Here is a 20,058-nt window from a genome sequence, read left to right as displayed (position 1 = left end):
CAAGCTGCAATGTCCCAGAAGGGCACTTTTTTTTGTCCTGTACAGGACTATAGCTCCGCCTTTATCGGCTCTACGGATAACTATAGACAGATCATTAGACAATTCTTGCAAAGCATTTCTCTCTTGGAAAGATAGATTAGAATGGCAATGGTCTCATTAAGGGGAAAACATAGAAGTCACATCTTGGTCAACTAACCTACAAAAAGTATTTACAGAAGGGTTAAATGCAGGAGGAACAAACTCACTTTTGGGCTTGAACTTCACACCTTAGAAAGCATGAGTGTATTTCAAACAGAAGGTATTTTTTGACTGGGGCCCTGGGGGGTCATATTTTGACAGCAGAAACTGCCTGTCATAATTTCACCTCCCTTCAGATAAGATTGGACAGTATTAGGATGTTGATATTCATTTTGTATTCATCTTTAGGGCCCCAAATCTATATTGCTTAATTTCCCCTCGGGATGAGGAAGGATGAATAAATAGTATAGTATTTATTTACTACTATGTATCTAGTATTCAACCATCTGGATTTGTAGCTCAAAACGTCCAACAGAGCGCACCAGTGGGAGAAGTGCACGGCATCATTTCTTTCACTGATAGGCTAGTAAGTAACTACCGTACAGGTACATGCCATACACACAGTGGTTCTCAAACAAACCTTTTCATGTCAAGGACCCCCAATTGACACTAATTAGCCCACGGACCCCATTTGAAAAGAGATGCCGGTGGAACCCAATAAGAGAAGATTTGTACGGTTCTAGCAGTGATTCTCAATCTCAACCATTTTAATTTCAAGGACCCCCCCCCCCCCCCCAGTTTGACATGCATTAGATTCCCATTTATATCTCTAAGACCTGTTTACTAGTACATTTCAATGTTAATTTAACTCTGAGTTATAGTTACAGACCTATTATCACCCATAAGCCATGGTCCATTTGATTACTATCTATCATTTAGCTGAGGACCCCCTGGAACTCCCTCAAGGACCCCTGGGGGTCTCCGGACCCCACTTTGAGAACCACTGCACTACATATCCCAGAATGCAACGCCGCGGATCAGCGCTTGCTCTCTCGGCTGCTTCAGTAGTTCAGTCTGTGCTCGGTCTGAATGGAGTAATGAACTGTTTTCAGCAACGCTGGTACTGCTCCGAGGTAAGGATCCAACTTCATTCCTTGGTCTTTTCGTAAAGTAATATCAAAACAATGCGAGCTCACTCACCTCATTGGGTGGCATGCTGCAAATTTGCGTGTAAAGGCACTTAAACAGTGAAAATGCTGTTTAATTTAACTCATCTGACATGAGTTAGCAGCACTACTAGCTTTGCCAATAACTAACTACAGTTTGTTTTTAAACCTGGGTCACAAAGCTGGACTTGCGATCCAGTAGTAAGAAGCTGTTGTCAACAACACAACAAAATTAAACGAAACAAACACCTATTCTATTCTTTGTTTTGCATGCCGACCAATGTGTTAGTCAGCAAGCTAAATCACGTGTGTCAACTCAACTTGTGTAACCCCGTTGTGTTTGTCAGTATAGATTCAGCACTGGTTACAATTTAGCCTCATATTTAGACTCTCGTAGAATCTAGTAGATGTATTTTCAATCTATGTCAGAATCGATAAATACATCTACTAGATTCTACAATACATGATCTACGAGAGTCTAAATCTTAGGCTAGTTACAACTATGTTAATGTATAATGCTACTAATGTGTTGTAACATATTATGCAAATGCATATTAAATTATTTATTACTATATGTGTATTTAATGCATGTATAGTTATTAGTATGTCTTTGTATTACATACCTGTCTTTAGTTTGTTCCGTTTAATTGACTATCTATACACACACACACACACACACACACACACACACACACACATACACACACACACACACACACACACACACACACACAAAAAAAAAACATATATACCGGTATATATAATTAATTAATTATACTTACATTTAAGTAATAATAGAAAGTGATGCATTCATGCTCATTTTCATCTGCAGTCTTGTTTAGCTTTTCTGTATTTCTGGGCAGGGGTACAACAATAACAGAACAACCAACCTGTGATAATACAGTACATCACTGTCCATGCAAGATGTTACAATAAAGAAACAGATTACTTTATACCCATATGAAAATGCACATATGAATTGAGTTAGTATTGAAGTTGATTTGCCTTAATCCATGCATCGTCTCCCTTAATCCAAAGCTTTCAAGTCACTGTTGTTTTTGAGGGGCACTATCCCGTCCTAAGTCCATCTTTGAGGGTCTGTGTAAACGCAAACATTGAAGACACAAGTGTGTGTGAAGTGTGAACACAAACATTGAAAACAAGTGTGTGTTTACTGTAAACACAAACATTGAAGACTAAAGTGAGGACGCACATTGTGATTGAGATTATGTATGATGATAAGAGCGCCCCTCACTTCACACAGGTGTGATTTCAAAGAATTGTATGAATTGCAATATCACAATATTTGATAACTTTTGTGTTCAACATGCTTCTTAACTTTTTGTTGTCATGAATGAGTCCATTCAGTGGTTCATGGATATTCATAAGCTCCTTTGGGGTCAACCAATTTTATTGAAGGATGTGTGTCAAAGTTGGGAATAGACTAGCGTTGCATCATAACAGGTGTGCATGCACTTTCAGTGTGACATACCGACGACTTGCAGGGGGTGCGCTTTGCTCTGTGAACTGCTACTTGAACTTCCACTTCAAGATTATTGTCACAGTCCCATAAGTTTACACAGGTGTAAAAGTGAGAGTGAAATGAACTGCCTGTACAAGCTAGGTTGATTTGCAGCTACAGAACATAGTAATCATGAGAGTAGATCATAAGAAAACAGGAGCATGCTCAAAAAGGAAATCCAAATGAGGCAACTATCTCTTGTGCAAGTAAGATATATCACTTGCCAGTAGATATTAATCTAAAACATGTAAGTGTATACAGTAACAGTACATACGTAACATAAGTGATGACGGTGCAACAGTAATGGGGGGAGAGAGAGAGCTAAATGCTATAGTGGCGGCATGTGGCAGACGCTTTAAAAGTGTAAAAACAGAACATTCATAGAGCAGAGTAACCATGTTGGCCATCATATGACTGACTAATCGACATTTTTGTTTTCTTTTACAGGGTCACAATGACATGAGACCCCCACCGGGCACCAGCTGATGGCTAGCTTGCTTGCAATCATTGTTGTCCCGGCGTGGAATGGAGCAAAGGTCAACCAACAGCCCCATGTAGCAGTTAGACTTCCCTTTCATGTCATTATGATCACTCTGCCTCCATATTGTGCATGTATGACACCAGATAGTCATGGCATAGTCATGGCATCAGAGATTGAACAAAGCCCAAACCTTTTTCTTGTGACTCATTAATTAATACACTTCCAATCCGGGAGCCAGAAAAACCCGACACCCATAACAAAATTTCACATGTTAATTTGTCAGCTCAAAGGGACTTGAAAACAAGCTCGGACCGACAACAATGGCGGAGGGTGAAAGTGAGAGCCCAGAGAGTGGGGACAGGCCAGGGGACGAGGAGGAAACGGAGACGGGTCTGAAGGAGCCTATGCACGTGGACCACCCGGGAGGAGAGCACGGCGGAGACCCAGAGACCTCCGGCGTCTCTCCGGGGGAGAAGGCCACGACGTCTCCCTGGACGTCACACTGGACGGTGCTGTTCCTGTGCTTCTATGGGTTCATGGCGTCCATCAAGCCCGGGGAGCCCTTCATAACGCCAAACCTGCTCAGTCCAGAGAAGAACTTCACCAGAGAGGAGGTCAGTGATATAACCAAATGGGAGAGAGTGTATGTCATTCTCAACATGGGGTTTCTCAGTGTTTTGTGCACATTTTGTGTTGCCTTGTTTTTGACTACACTTTTAGATTAGCCTCATCCATGCTGATTTTGAAAACCATGCCAGTATATTTCATTCCAGCTTTTCATTTTTCTATCCAAATATAATCCAGATTTATCAAATGTGAGGTCTTTGCTTTTTAATGGTGGTTTGTTGCAGTGTTAGCGGTTCACTATATAGGCTATTCACTATAATGGGTCCATATTGAGATCAGTTAATTAAATTAAAACTATAGAGTTGTCCGGATACCATCGAGTACAAGTACTTCATTTTCAGTACTCGCCGATACCGAGAACCGGTACGAGTACTTTATTTTAGTTGAGTAACCACTTATTTTACCCCGTTTTTCTCATAGATGCAGATGGATCTCCGGTCTACACTTGTCAATTGTCATTTATGCTTGTAGATCGGCTGTTTTGGAGGATTTGCTGCAGTGTTGGGTCAGACTTGCTCCCGTTGCATTGATCCTTCAGCCTAGTGTCAATTGGATGTTTTGGTACTCGGGTCAAAGTACTGAGTATGAGTACTTGAGGGTGGTATCGGCCCGAGTAACCAATACCAGTATTGGTATCGGAACGACTCTAATTAAAACATGTATGCATTTATTGTGCATTATTGAACATAGGAAAAGAGAAGGGAACCCGCACACTCATACTGTATGCTCCAAAAGATACATTTATTGACGACGTTTCGAGCCAAGGCTCTTCATCTGGTCAAACTCAACATGTCAGTGATCCACCCACTTAAATAGACACCCACGGGTCATGTTACTAGTCAGTGGGTGGAACCAGCACAACATGGTAGATGTTGATTAAATCCGAATGGATTCACGTTGTAGCAACAATCTATTCAGATCCCCTCCTCGCCTGGGGCATTTTACATGTTCAATCCCCTGATATCTAAGAGTGGCCACAGTGTGTTTAGCGGACAGAAAGTGCATTGCAACCAGGCTTTTAGGATCTTGGTTGCGGATGCTGCTTCTATGGACATGCATGTCTTTAATGTTATAGTGCCCTTGATGTCAAAGTTTTTACCCGTGAGTGGGTGCGTAAAAGTGTGGCTCTTAGTGGTGAAGTTGCATTGTGCGCAACGGCCGCATTTATAATTGCAGGGATCAGGGATTTGAGTCAAAAAGGAAGATTCTGGCGAGATAGGAGTGAGATCTGATTTGACAACAGTTTGTCTAATATTAGGAGGACCTTTTCCCAGGGCTGAATATTGCACAATGCATAGAGGACCGTTACTTGAGGGGGCGTCCCGTTTGAAGAACTTCCTCCTGTGTACAGTCGCTGAATCTGTCGCATGCCTTTTTTAGCCATTCATCAGGATAGCCTCTGCTTCTGAAGCACGCATCTAGGAGATCTGCCTGGAAACTGATTTCCCTTTTGTCAAAGGTGATAGTGAATTTAAGTGATTCATTACAGGAGTTGATATAGTCAAAAAACATTCTTAGATCATGTTCACTGCCACTCCATAATAGAGAAATGTCATCCACAAAGCGTCGCCAAAGTATTATGTGGGTTAGGAAGGAATTATTGGGCCCAAAGACTGAATCTTGTTCAAAAAGGCCCATATAGGGGCCTGCGTAATTAGGGGCCATACGGCTTCCCATTGCGGTGCCACGTGTTTGGAGATAATAGTCATTCTCAAACATAAAGAAATTCCTTGTTAAAACTAATTCGTCCAGCTCTCTAATGCAGTTTGTACTAGGTGAGAGGGTTTCACGTCGGTTCATATAATAGGTGAGAGCTTGCAATCCCCCTGTGTGTGGTATACAGGTGTATAAGCTCAACATCCAAAGTGGCCATGATAACTTCAATTTCCCCCACATTCTTTAGGTGTTAATCATGTCCATGGAGTCTCTTATATAGGCTGGGAGAGAAGTGACATCACTGACACTGGTTTAAAAAAATGATCGACATATGTGGAGATTTTCTCTGTGAGCGACCCGATTGAGGAGACAATGGGTCTGCCTGGAGGCGATTCAAGGTGTTTGTGGATTTTGGGCAGCGTGTATATGACTGGGGTGACAGGGTATTCAACTTTCATGAACTCCAATACATTTTTATCAATTTACTGATAGTTTTCCATGTATTTCTGTTTTGAACTGGGCTGTAGGACTGGATGGCAACTTTTTATAGAAATCTCCTAGTTGTCTTTTTATTTCATTTTGATAGTCCACCCGGTTCTGAATGACTACCGGTATAGCCGCAGCGCAGCTTTATCAGCGGGCTTGACAATCACATGCACATCATTTTTCAAATCAATCAAAGCATCTCTCTGTTCTTTAGAGAGGTTATTCATTGTTTTATATTCCCATTTTTTATTTAGGATTTGAGTTACATCTTTTTCCACCAATCTACAATAAGTCTCTAGAGAGGCGTTCTTGTTCCTGGGTGGACAAAAAGTAGATTTAGGGATGTTTTGCCCTGTTCACATTTTCATGAGTGCCATCTACCTGTGTGAGCTTATTGGAAGTGTGTTTGGGGCTAAATAATTCCATTAGTCTGAGAGTGCGGAAAAACTTGTGAAAATCTAGTCATTGCATTGTGTGGTAGGGACAAAAGAAAGACCTTTACTGAGGGCTAACTCACATCATGGGGTGCTTATGAATTTATTGGACAAATTGATCACATTCAGTGATCCAGTAGGGGGAAGGTTGCCTTTTTCCTCTTGCTCCTGTGACATTTTCCCCAGGGCCGTTTCTGCCTTGTTGGCCTCTTCGTTGTGGTCTCGACATTCCTCTGCGTCCTCCGCCTCGTCTGTCTAAAAAAGGTTCCCTCTGGTAGTGGACCCCATCACTGTATTCAGAGGCTGTGTTGAAGGAAGAGGAGTCGGAGATAGGATTTCTTCTTATGTCTTTGCTGATGTTGCCATTTTTATGGGTTCAGTGGAGTCTTGGTAGGAGTGCCGTATTGTACAAAAAGCATACAGAAACTATAGTAAAATACGCACATCACTTTGTGGAGGTGCTGGGTTCAAAAAGTCACGTTACTCTCTCTCTCTCTCAAAGTATCGGGCCGGTTCCCATCAGCGATTCTTTTATAATTTCTTTATTGCAATGCTGTATATATTTGAATTGTTGCCTAAGTAATAATACCTGATTATGTGAATCACTGTCTTAGATTCTATAATAATCATGATGTCCTTTAGCTTATTCCACTGTTGTGGATTTGAGAAATGTGTAACACTGTATTTAATGATATTTCATTAATTGATCCAATGACCATGTTGTGTTGGTTCCACCCACTGACTAGTAACGTGACCCGTGGGTGTCTATTTAAGTGGGTGGATCACTGACATCTTGAGTTTGACCAGATGAAGAGCTTTGGCTCGAAACGTTGTCAATAAATGTATCTTTTGGAGCATATGAGTGTGCGGGTTCCCTTCTCTTTTCCTATGTCACTTTTTGAACCCAGCACCTCCACAAAGTAATTTTACTATAGTTTCTGCATTATTGAACATGGCCACAGAATGTCACTGCACTGAGAGACACGCAGCTGCTGTATACTCTCCCACAGCTGCTCTTTTTTTGAGTGGTGCAACCACTCCCTTAGGGAGATGTGTGTGTGTGTGTGTGTGTGTGTGTGTGGCTGGGTAGCTGGCTGGGTGGGTGTCTGGGTATGAGCACGAAAACAACATGGTTGTTTTTCACCACCTAACGCACACACAAACGCACATATTAACTGTATGCTTTCGGGTGTGCCAGTACAGTACAGTGACAGTACTGTACAGTACAGTAGAGGGACCGCCGCACGGTAACTCTGTCATTTCTCAACCGTTTCGGACGTGGGGCGGCTCGCTGGAACCGGGCCGGCACCCTGGGCGCTGGAACTACCCCCCCTCCCCGGCTGAAGGGTGTGATTGTTTTTTTGGTTTTGTTTTTTACCACATTTTGTTGTTAAATAACATCATAAAACAGTTATTAACTTATTACCCTTTTCATGTCACTGTTGTACCTACTAGAGCTACAAGGGGTGCATGCACCACAGTTTGGGAACCCCTGTACAGTCATTTTCCACCCTGGGACTGGGGGGTCGGGGGTCGATCCCCGGCCGAGTCATACCAAAGAAAGAAATGGGACCCAGTGCCTCCCTGCTTGGCACTCCGCATCCAGGGTTGGGTTGGGGGTAAGACCTTGCGACATACTAGTGTCATGTCCAGGGGGGTGTGCTCAGAGGCGTCTGGGAAAAATGCGAGGCCCTGTGCGAACATTAATGAATGTTAAGAGCAGGCTATATGAAAACCTTTTATAAATTATACTATTGGTATTTCACACGGTTTTATGACGGTTTTATGGTGTTATTTAACATACACAAATGGCTAAATCTGGTTAAACGGCAGCTGTTGGAGAGTATACAGCAACTGTGTGTCTCTCAGTGCAGTGACATTCTGTGGCTATGTTCAATAATGTACAATAAATGCATACATTTAATTTAATTAGAGTTGTTCCGATACCAATACTGGTATTGGTTACACAGGCCGATACCACCCTCAAGTACTCGTACTCGGAACCGGCCTGATACTTTGAGAGAGAGAGAGAGAGAGCCAGAGAGAGAGAGGCCTTTCCCACTTCAGAGAAGAGAGAATTGACAAATTTATAAAGCACTCGGATGTTACTCAAAAGCAGTAGATTTCCTTGAAGCAAATTGCAATAATGTCTTGATAATCCCGTCTAGATCAGTTTTAACGCGGGCCCCCGCGGCTGATTGGGCCGCGGTTGGATCGATGATTTTTGTAATGGGGAGAGAGAGAGAAAGAGACCACCCCACCTGCTCCTTTCTGCCTCACTCCCTCTCTCTCCACCTCCTGGACGGACAGACAGACACCCACCACTCGTTTCACACAGGTGTGATTTTTTTCTTTACGACTCGACTTTGTGTCAAACCATGAGGCCCACAAAGGCTTAGATACTCTTTACTTTTTGTTGCAAAATAATGAATGTAAACTTTGCCTTTCTCTGATGTACCAAAGAGCCAGTGCAGATGCATTTATTACACATAATTAGGCACCGGTGTGGTAGTGTTGCACAACAAAAGTGCATTAAAGCTACACTGTAACCCTTTTCGACCCCAGATTTGTACCTGATTTCCTGTGCTGCACAAGTACTGCACAATCTTTGAAGATTCCAGATGTATGTCAATGTGTAGACATTGACATACATATGATATTTATTCTATTCTTGGCTACGTTTGGCAGGGATTAGAATCTTTTGTTTTACCATACATAATAGGAGGTTGGCCATATTGTGCGTGCGCGTGTGCGCACTGCACACTCATTACCACAAAGACTTAATGAATGAGCATGCAGAGCTATGTGTGGTCAGAGTTCACATTCCTACAAAGTGGTCAAGTGAAGGTATTAAAAGATTTGTCAGTGTTACGCTCTTACGTTGAGTGAGAACATGAAGAACAAAAATGCTGTAATATTTTTTGACTGGAAGGTTGGTTCTATTTACGTCCAATAAATAACTACATTAAAACATACTTTAAAATGAGTAACGACACAGAACTGAGTTTTTGGGGCTGTTAAGTATTATTTATTTCCAAACGGCAACTTCGCAGACAGATAATATGATCACACTCACATCCTACGAATAGAAGGCCCAAAATTGTGTTTGTTGTCATGATTTGTCACGACAAGAGTTGGCTTTGTCCAACGGTCCGCGGCGTAAACGGCGTCTTTAAATAAATACTTTTCTGAAAAGTCTGAGGAAAATGGACGGGGATTTATTTTCCGGGTCTCTCGAGGGGGCGGGACTGCGACGCTCTATACACACTATGGCCCTCATTTATCAATCGAGTGTAAAATCTGCCACAGATTCGAGTGCAGGTTTCGTAGTACACCCACGTCGCCACGGCATTTATAAAGTGATCGCAAACAGCTGATCCTTCCTTAATTTTGTTCTCACGTTAATAAATGTCACGGCTGAGATTTGATCTGGCACGCCCTAAGAAATCAAGCCTCGCCCTCGTTTTTGCGACATGAACAACGGCAATACGTTTCCTGAAACCATGGTTACATGAAAAAATAGGTTTCTCCCGTGCCTTGCTGCTCGCCTCACTCCCCTCTCTCATACACACGCACAGCACGCACACGCAACTTGCAAGCCCAACTAACTGGTGTGTTGTTAAACAAATAAAGAACGAACACCTGCATGAATTAAATAAAGCGTGCGTGCGGGGGGTGAGGCGGGCAGCAAGGGAAGCGAAGCGAGAGGAGAAACAGACAACTAAATAAAGTTGTAGGCCTACCCTGTGACCAACTTTATTTAATTCATGCAGGGTCCCTGTCTGTTTCCCTCTCACCTCGCTTGCCTTGCTGTCATGCACGCACGCACCTACATGACACATTAAATAAAGCTGTCTGTTTCTCCTCTCGCTTCGCTTCCCCCTCACCCCCCGCACGCACGCACGCACATATCGCTATTTGCAACTTTAACTGTGTGTTGTTAGTTGTATATTAAATTATTAAAGTATTTTTAATTTAATATACAACAAGATATATTAGTGAACGAAAACCTGAACCTGTGAACCATAATTAAATAACAAATAGGCACACACACGCTGCTGTTTTACAGGTGCTCCTCCTGTCCTGTCTGTCTGTCTGTCTGTCTGTCTGTCTGTCTGTCTGTCTGTCTGTCTCTCTCTATCACAGTGGTCCGTCCGTGACCAACTGACCATGCACGTTCCGACGTTCGCCAGTCTATTTAGATTGCCTCGCAGTCGTTAGTCACTGTTATATGAATGTGCAGCCAAAACCATAGCCTCATGTGGCTGGTGCATGGGCTGGCTGGGTAATATACCTATATCTCCGATGCAGTTCCCACTTGCGCTGGGAGCCTGGCACGGTACATTTGGCATTCGAGCGACGCGTCGGGTTTATTATATTGCACATACCGTAAGAAAGACATCGGCCTTCATGCTGTAGATTAGGCTACAGTAGGCTATACCTGCACGTTGGGACTCCGCAGCTGAGCTGCAGCATGGGCTGCTGCACTATACTCTCCAACGTCCCGTCATGGAAATATTTCAGCACAGACAGCCCAAATCCTCGCATGTACGTATGCGCTCATGCAAAACACTGTTTAAATGGCTTAAGCATCTCTTGCAACATTGTTTTTAATTGCGCGATTTTATCTCCTACTAATTTCATATGACACATGTATTCCTTAACATTTTTATTTATTTATTTTTTACATGTAGCCCATATACATTATGCATACCTTTTATATAAACATTTTAGGAGTGAATACATATATGTTTTGATGCCTGTGACAGCCTCTCAGCAGTTCAGACAAGGCTGCTCCGCTTGTGTAAAACAGAAAAACAGCGTACGCCAGCTCGCGACCAGACGTGACTATTTGTCCTACTCAAGTTCAATTTCAAGCTTTGCCGGAAATGTTAAATGCCGAAAATGTCGGTAATTTCGGCGTGCGCCCATATTTTGGCGTACGCACGGTTGATAAATGAGGGCCTATGTATAGACTAATCCAGGAACGAGTCTCATGGTCGCAGCTTACGTATTTCCTGTAGGCGGACTTGACGTAGCTGCGGGGTTTAAACCCTCACCAGGCGCATCTCTTCCACTACAGTGAACGAGTGAGTGATGTTAGTCTGCCTCAAACTTTACTCTTTTGCCTCCTTTTTACTAACACTAACATTACAAAGATGCCCAGAACATCGAGATGAACCTGTGTAGTTTATGGCTGCTCCAACAGTAGTGGCAACATAAAAAAATAAAAATAAACGGAATGTCAAAATATCCACAGCGGTGGCTGAGACCAGAGCCATTGAGTAATGGTTGAGACGAAGCAGTGAAAGATACATAACGTCAGGCTTACCCAATACCCAATCTTTCTGTTTTATGAACACAAGGCTGCTGTACTTTATACCTCATACTTTAAATGCTTAGTATGAGGTATAAAATACAGTAGCCTTGTGTTCATAAAACAGAAAGATTGGGTATTGGGTAAGACTGACGTTATGTATCTTTCAGGACCTTTCACTGCTTCGTCTCAACCATTTACCAAGGCCACAAAATTATTTGACACTGCTACTGAATCACTTTGTGCTTCAGTATGTTATATGCCCAGGACGTCTCCAGACATATTTATAATAACCCCCTGTGGTGCCAAGACATGTGAGTCATATGACTCAACAATACAAATAACTTAGGGCTGTTATCAAAGCAAACCTGGGCTTCCAAAACACCTGAACAGTGCCACAGGCTGATCACCTCCTTGCCACGCACCATTGATGAAATCAAGTATCGACTGTCTACATACTTTTCAGACGGTCGACATTTCTGAATTAAAAAAAATGTGTGGTTGTAAAATATTTGAATATTTTTAGATAGGATTTTTCGATTTCCATGAGCTGTATGCAAAAAGGTTTTATATATTGCACTTTATGTGCAATGAATTGAGAATATATGAAAGTTTCACGTTTTGAATTATAACACTTTTTTTTTAGAAGGATCTGTAAATCGCCAATGCCGTTTCCTGGCTCCTGAACAGCAGCACTGTATAATACTCATCCTTTTGTAGAAAGTCTATCAGTTCAGGATGCTTTCAACTTGTCAGTGAATAATGAGTGGTGAATACTTACTTAAAACAACTGGTGTGTAAGCGTTATCTTTTTCTAATTCCCTTGCAATGCTCTCGTGTTTTCTTTTATCAGGTAACCAACGAGATCAGCCCGGTGCTGTCCTACTCCTACATGGCCGTGCAGGTTCCCATCTTCCTGCTGACGGACTACCTGCGCTACAAGCCGATCCTGATCCTCCAGAGCCTCAGCCAGGTGGCCGTGTGGCTCCTGCTGCTCCTGGGCTCCAGCCTGCTGGAGATGCAGTTCATGGAGTTCTTCTACGGCGTCACCATGGCGTGCCGCGTGGCCTACTCCTCTTACATCTTCTCCCTGGTCAAGCCGGAGCTGTACCAGCGCGCGGCCGGCTACTCCCGCTCCGCCCTCCTCATCGGGGTGTTCAGCAGCTCGGTGCTCGGCCAGCTGTGCATGTCTCTGGGCAACGTGCGCCACACCACGCTGAGCGCCGTGTCGCTGGGCTTCGTCTGCTTCGGCCTGTTCCTCTCCCTCTGCCTGCCGTGGCCAAAACGCTCCCTGTTCTTCAACCGGAAGCACCGGCAGGAGGCCGCGTTGGCGGCAGCCAGCCAGGCAGAAGTGACCAAAACGAAGGCCGGCGGCGCCGGCGGCGAGGACGTGCTGTCGCCGGTGATGTCCTCGCCCACCTCCCTGTGTTCCGGCGCCTCCTCCTCCTGGGGGAGAGACTCTGTCCTGGTTCAGATGCTGGTGGAGGTGAAGAACGTGGTGAGGAGTCCGCGGCTGAGGCTTTGGTGCCTGTGGTGGATCTTTAACTCGACGGGCTACTACCTGGTGCTGTTCTACGTCCACATCCTGTGGAACAAGGTCTACCCGGCCACGGAGAACAAGCACGTCTACAACGGAGGGGTGGAGGCCGCCTCCACGCTGCTCGGTGAGATGTCCTGGAGCTGAGAGGGCCGTCGTCTTTTCAGCTTCCGGTCCAGGGAATTAAATTAGATGTTTTAGCTTAAAAAATGAAGACAAATAATCAATTTCTCTCGGCTCTTACCATTTTTATGACTCAGAAGATTAAGCATTTAAAACCAAAATAAGATTTATTTTGTCTATTGAAGTGCCTCTTTGATTATTGCTGAATGTGATGCCAGCTGTTTGGTTACAGTTACAGTAGATTGAAACTTTCAAGCTGCAGACTAGTTAGTTGCATATTGGTTTGTAACATTCTCTTTGGTAATTCATTTGAAATCAGGGTTAGTTGCCATTTGCCAATTAATGTAGGCTGACAGATAGCCATGTGCACTGTCTGACGGTACACAGCACTGTCAGTCTCATTCATCTGGAGTGATTAGGTCAGGTCTACAGATGGCAGGTGAACTGTACTTTAAATAGCCATGCAGACTGTTTGGCTATTATATAAAGACTATGTTGGCCAGCCCATCTAAAACAGATGCTTGCTTGCAAACACTGCAGAATGTGACTTCATAAAAAAACAGGCAATTCTTAACTCGCTATCTATGTGTCAAGAAGAGTTTAATAATTTGCAAGTTCTTCATATTGGCAAAGGTTTGCATTAAGCTTCCAGAATAAGACATTCCCCCTTTGAAAAACAGATCTAGACTCTTTCAGCATTGACCACACGTAAGAAATAAGGAGGCATTGCCATGAACACAGTATCGCACCCGATATACCGCAACTCCCATGCTTTGCTTTGACCCGTGCAGTAATCGGTTTTGTTCTGGCAAGGAACACGGTAGGTCATGAATAGCCTGGAAAGTGGAAACCAGACAAATATGCCACTGAAAAAAAAGGAAAGCCCTCTACTAAGTGATATTAGCCTGGCCATACCAGCCAGCTCAGCTGATCATTTCAATTATATGAACCACTTAAGCCCCATTTTGTATTTGTTAATACATGTTAGAACGGTTAAATGCGTCTTATTTTTTTTATTTTTTTTGTGCAACCACTCCCATACAGAGCACTGTGTGTGGATGGGTGGGTGCCTGGGTGGGTATGAGCACGAAAACAGCATGGTTGTTTTTCACCACCTGTGCGCAACCTAACACACACACACAAACACACACATATTAACTGTATATATGATGAGTATATTTGGGTGTGCCAGTACAGTACAGTAGGGTAGAGGGACCCCCACACGGTAGCTTGTAGATCTGCTATTTTCTTATTTTTGTGTGCTAATGCACTTTTCATCCCAACCTAAAGTGATGCCTGGAGGCAGATGCACAGCCACAAATGAGTGTGACAGGCCCTGCATATCACCCTTGTTGATACAAGGGTGCAAACCAAAACAACCAACCATCCAACAGTGGTTTAAAAAAATATATATATATATATTTTATCATGTAGTACCTACGTATGGAATGTGCTCCAGGGGCCACAAGAAAGCCCACAGGCCATCGATTGATTGATTGATTAGTTTATTAGACAGAATGTATAAACGTCAACAGAATACAGTAAACACTCCAAAAAGTCCTTGCGGTCTTGTTTCCATTCAGGCCCTATATATGCAATCAATTCACAGACACTTGAATATCTAGGTCAATTCCACATTGTGGCGGTGTTCTCCCATTCCCTGACCACCAGTGTGTTGTTCTCTCTCAACAGGTGCGATTTCGTCGTTCTCTGCGGGCTACGTGAAGATCCGGTGGAACATCTGGTCGGAGCTGGTCATCTGCGTCATCACGGCCCTGCAGGCCGGCCTGCTGCTCCTCATGGGCTCTACAGACGACATCTGGGTCTGCTATGTGTCCTACGCGCTGTTCCGGGGCTTTTACCAGTTCCTGGTGCCTATTGCAATGTAAGTGCATAGGGCTGTCGCTAATCATGACATTTTAATGGTCACCTAGATCAGGGGGTCTCAACGTTTTTGGCTAGGGACCCCCGGAAATGCTTTGGCCATGTCTCGTCATGCTGAACCCCTAATTGCTCCTGATGTGCAGGGTGGTGCCTTGCATGGTTTCCTCTGCCATCGGTGTATGAATGGGTGAATGCAATGCACAATCTATGTATGCTATATAAATGCACCATTTACAATGGAGAGAGTTCAAATGGAAAACTAAAATGTTAGCAAAGTAAAGCAACACCTCGAATTGTGCTGGCGAGAATGCAGGAAGATTGGTGATCATACCCACGTATTTTGGGATTGCCCCAAATTAGATACATTGTGGAGTGACATTCAATCTGAGAACAACATTTGTTCTCTTATTAATGATAGGCAGGGGAGGATTATCCAACGGGCCTGTTGGGCCCAGTTGAGCTAGGGGGGCCCCTGAGCTAGGGGGGCCCCTGAGCTTCATCCTCCGCGAGGCCGCGTTGCTGTCACAACGGAGGCTCAAGTTTGGGAGCCTCCAAAAAGTGCAAAGTTAATAACAGTTATTAACTTTGAACTTTTTGCCAGTAATGGGCAATAAAAGAAGCCCCAAATGTCCTAAACCAGTGGTTTTCAACTCATTGTGAATGAGGGACCGCTGGGGACCACTGTTGTGTTGGTTGTGGATATGGGCTAAGATTAGTGCTTTTGTATCACTTGCTATGCATCCCATGTGTATACAACATCCCACTGTGTCTCAACTCTCAACCAATGGTCCATTGACTAATAATTTCCTAATAATGACTCATCAGACATTCCGGTGAACTTCCCCCTCTTGAGATTTTAACTCTTTTTCTGTTGATTTTCTTGACCTCCCACTTCTCAATAATTGCATTGGTCATTCAGTTCACTGTTTCTCAACTAGTAGAAAGAAAATGTAAAAGAAAATCTACAAATCCTACATTACTAAATGCATGGTCAATACCTCCACGGACGACCTGTTGAAAACCCCTGTCATATTGTCACTCCCTTCACAGAGGAGACAGGTTGCTTTTCTTTACTGATGGTTTATTAAGCGCTTTCATCACTCGAAGACCAACGTCAAACTGGTGACACACAAAATAATAAAGACATGATCAGAATAATCGCCAACTATACAATACAAACATGATGATATGGAAAATGTGCTTGACAAATGAATGTACCTCGCTGGCTGCATAGCGATGTAAAGGGAATGAAGTTCATGGAATGCCCAAACAATCAATAAACTGTCGAACTGAAACAAAAGGTAAATCGATCAATTAAACTCATAAACAAATACAATATGGAACTTATAATGTAGACTGAGAACTCAAAATGTTGACACAAAACAATTAAACAAACCTTTTAAGCGACGTGTTCTCAAACAAACAAACAGCCTCCCTCTCACGGAAGCGACAACTCTGAACTAGTGAGCTTTACTCACATGACCATATAAGACCTGATGGCCGGAAATGACGTGAACGCAAACATCTGGTACTCGACTCAACAAAATAAACTAATTTATCAGTAAACAAAATAATGACAGAAATAATAACTACAGCAGCAGTTATACATATGATACATGTTACTGCAAGTGTTTAAACCCTCAGTTTATCCATAAGGCTTCCAGAGGGAGCTCTCCAAAAACAAGCCTTTACATGTTGGTGGCCCAGGGGCCCTTTATCTCTAGATCTGTCTACGAGTTGACAAACTTGACATACCATTAGAGCCAGCATTCTTTATACTGGGTGGGTGGGATTCCGGAGGGAATAGATATCAGAAACGATGTGTATCTATCTATTTCTACTCGGGGTTAAACTTTAATTTTGGAGCGTGAGTCTTCATGTCTTCATCTTATACAATTTGTACTTTGTAGCTTCCAGATAGCTTCGTCTCTCACCAAGGAGCTGTGTGCCTTGGTGTTTGGGATCAACACCTTTTTGGGAACCATCCTGAAGACCATCATCACCCTCATCATTGTTGACAAGCGTGGCCTGGCCCTGGATGTCCACACCCAGGTAACAATGCTACTAATTTAAAGGGATTATATTTCACTATATTTAAAATAAACATGATTGAGCCGTTCATGATCATAATCAAGGTTCAGAAGAGATAGGTGGATTTATTTTTAACAACTTCATGGGAAATCATTCATTCAGAATCTGTCCATTTGTTTTAAAGTTATTTTCACAAACATACAGATAAATAAGTGATTTCAATATAAATTGGTCTGTAGGTCTGAAAATGTTTAGGCTAGAAGATGAATAGTTTACACTACAGGTAATGCAAATTTGGCGATAATCAAGGTTATTATTACACATTGTATTTAGTCATCCAATTATGTAATAAATAAACAAAGAAAGCAATATAATTTTAGATCAAATGATAGAAGTTAAGCCAGATGCTACTGTACACATTATTAGAATGCAATATTATTATTCCTTATGCTTCACTAACACCATTATAATTTGTATATTCTTTTTCTTTTCCAGTTCCTGGTCTACTTTGTTTATTTTGCCGTGCTCACCGTCGTATACCTGGTTTGTGCTGCTGTGGTGATTGTCCGGCACTATAGAAACCAACCCAAAGGAGGTGACCAGGCCACACCCACAGAGCTTAGTCCTGTGCCAATAAATTCTGAGGCAGAACCGCTTTCTAACGGACAAAGAGGCAAGGATTGACCCTAACTAGTACTGTACCTTAAAATGCCTTGATTTCTGTCAACAAGAAGGGAACATGCAACCCTTAGATGGAGTGTTTTTATCTGTTAACAGAGCCTAAATCAAGTACATACTTATACAGTACTTGAGTGCCTTATATGGTACCTATTTTTAAAGTGTCCTCTTCCTGCACAATTGAATTCGGACCAATGTTTTTTTGTTTCGTTTTTTTATATACAGTATATATTTGTACTTGCCAAGTTTGCCAAGTACTTTTCTAATGCAAAGAACTTTCAGTCCAAATTGTGTTCACATTGGATTGTAGAAGAGGTTGCAGTTTCTCTGAAACTTGCCCTACTGGAATCAGTCGAAAGTCACTGAAAACTCAACCCTGGGCCCTATTTTAAACAATCTATTGCACATTATCTAAGTGACATTGCGCAAGCGCAAGTTTGGCATGTCCAACTCCACGTCTGCTAGTTAAACCGTGCATAAACCGGGCATAAAGTAAGACCTAAGGGTGTTATTTATACTACAACGTTTACAAGTCTTGCCAATAATTTGTCTACTTGAAGAAATTGCATTTCTTGTCTGAACTGTGCGGACAATATCTACATAATATGACATGTTAAATCCACAAAGCTGTAGATGATGGACGGGGCCCGCACACCACAGGTACAAAAAGACTTTCTTTATTGAGAAATCTGACAACGTTTCCATCTATTTGATCTTCAGGTTATCGGGTCAAATCCACAAAGCTGCTAAAACATGGGCGTTGCTCATCATAACCATCTGAGCAGCTATCAATTAACTGCTGAAAACTGAAATTTCCCATGCAGGACTAATGAGCTAATCAATGTGTAAAAGTGTTATAGGTGGAACCATAATTTTCTAGGCGGTATTGGGCATTTTTGTAAGACTGTACTTTTTTATTTTTTGCAACAAACGGTCATCTCTTAATGAAGATAGGGACCATTATGAAATGGTTGTGGCCGTGGGAAATGCATTCTTCCAGTGGCCATTCTGTTTTCTTTTTAGAGGTTCATGGTATTGGTTTAAGTATGGTGCGTTACACTCCCCCACCCACACACACACACACACACTGCTTTTGTTCACTGGTGTGTCGCAAGCTAATGACAACTCAGTCACCCTTTGAAAGTGGGTCAGAACGCAATATGTTACCAGCAGTGTTACCGACCTGAAACCAGCTGTGTGCAAAATTGCGTGGACAAAATCACAATGTTCATGAACTTGCCAGGGGTTCTCAACCTCAGGGGGGGTCGCCAATTTATTTTGGGTGGTCCCCAAATTATTATTATAATTTGTTTTTGCAACTGAATGGCTGGAAAATGGAAGTTTACATAGTACACATAGTACATGCATAAACTTTCCTTAACCCATTTTGGACTGAGGCCGATTCTAAAAAGCCCTCTGAATCCTGACCTAAGCTTTCTGAAAAACTACAAATATGTATAGCGGCATCAAAGTTTTTTAATTTTTTAATACAGTACAAAACCCCAAGAGGGGTTCCCGTCCAGAAGGGTTTAGATCACCAAAAGGCGTTCCCACCCAGAATGGGTTAATGATTATATCTGGTTTCAGTATTCATTTGATATATTTTCTCTATTATTAACCCATTCTGGGCTGTTTTAACTAAGCATTATGTAATACCTTAGCTATTGAAAAATAGCAGATCTACAAGCTCATAGCGCGCCAGTGTCGTGCTAGATCTTGTAGCTTGTAGATCTGCTATTTTTGAAAATTTGTGAAAATGCGGCACAAATCTTTGAATATATATTCTTTCAGAAGACTTTTTTAAATGTATTTCGACGTCAGGCCTAATTGGGTTATTTGGAGTCAGTTTGTATTGGCGGTGGGGAGGCGAGACATGGCCAAAGCATTTCCGGGGGTCAAAAACGTTGAGAACCCCTGTTCTAGGCTGTGTATGGGACAGTGAATACACCATACAGTAGACTTTGTTTAGAAAAATGTTGATTCAGCAGATTCTTTTTTTTTTTAAATATATACTGTACATTGTACAGTGAGTGTACAACATCCCTTAGGACTTGTAGATTGTGTGCACAGTGTTGTCTATTCGAACAGCATCTGACTT

General features: G+C 42.6%; 1 protein-coding gene across 1 annotated transcript; it reads left to right on the top strand.

Moving 5' to 3' along the window:
- The first annotated feature begins 1,086 nt into the window (after window positions 1–1,086).
- On the top strand, window positions 1,087–19,799 carry slc19a1 (solute carrier family 19 member 1). Its single transcript, XM_083758309.1, has 6 exons — window positions 1,087–1,151; window positions 3,154–3,801; window positions 12,561–13,371; window positions 15,060–15,252; window positions 17,162–17,303; window positions 17,778–19,799. The coding sequence occupies exons 2-6, from the start codon at window positions 3,508–3,510 to the stop codon at window positions 17,964–17,966; spliced, it is 1,629 nt and encodes a 542-aa protein (XP_083614435.1). The 5' UTR covers window positions 1,087–1,151; window positions 3,154–3,507; the 3' UTR covers window positions 17,967–19,799.
- The last annotated feature ends 259 nt before the right edge of the window (window positions 19,800–20,058 follow it).

The sequence above is a fragment of the Protomyctophum parallelum genome (assembly GCF_964188405.1).
Source record: "Protomyctophum parallelum genome assembly, chromosome: 23".
Lineage (NCBI taxonomy): Eukaryota > Metazoa > Chordata > Actinopteri > Myctophiformes > Myctophidae > Protomyctophum > Protomyctophum parallelum.
Note: the sequence above shows the minus strand (reverse complement) of the source record. Positions and strands in the feature narration are given on the sequence as shown.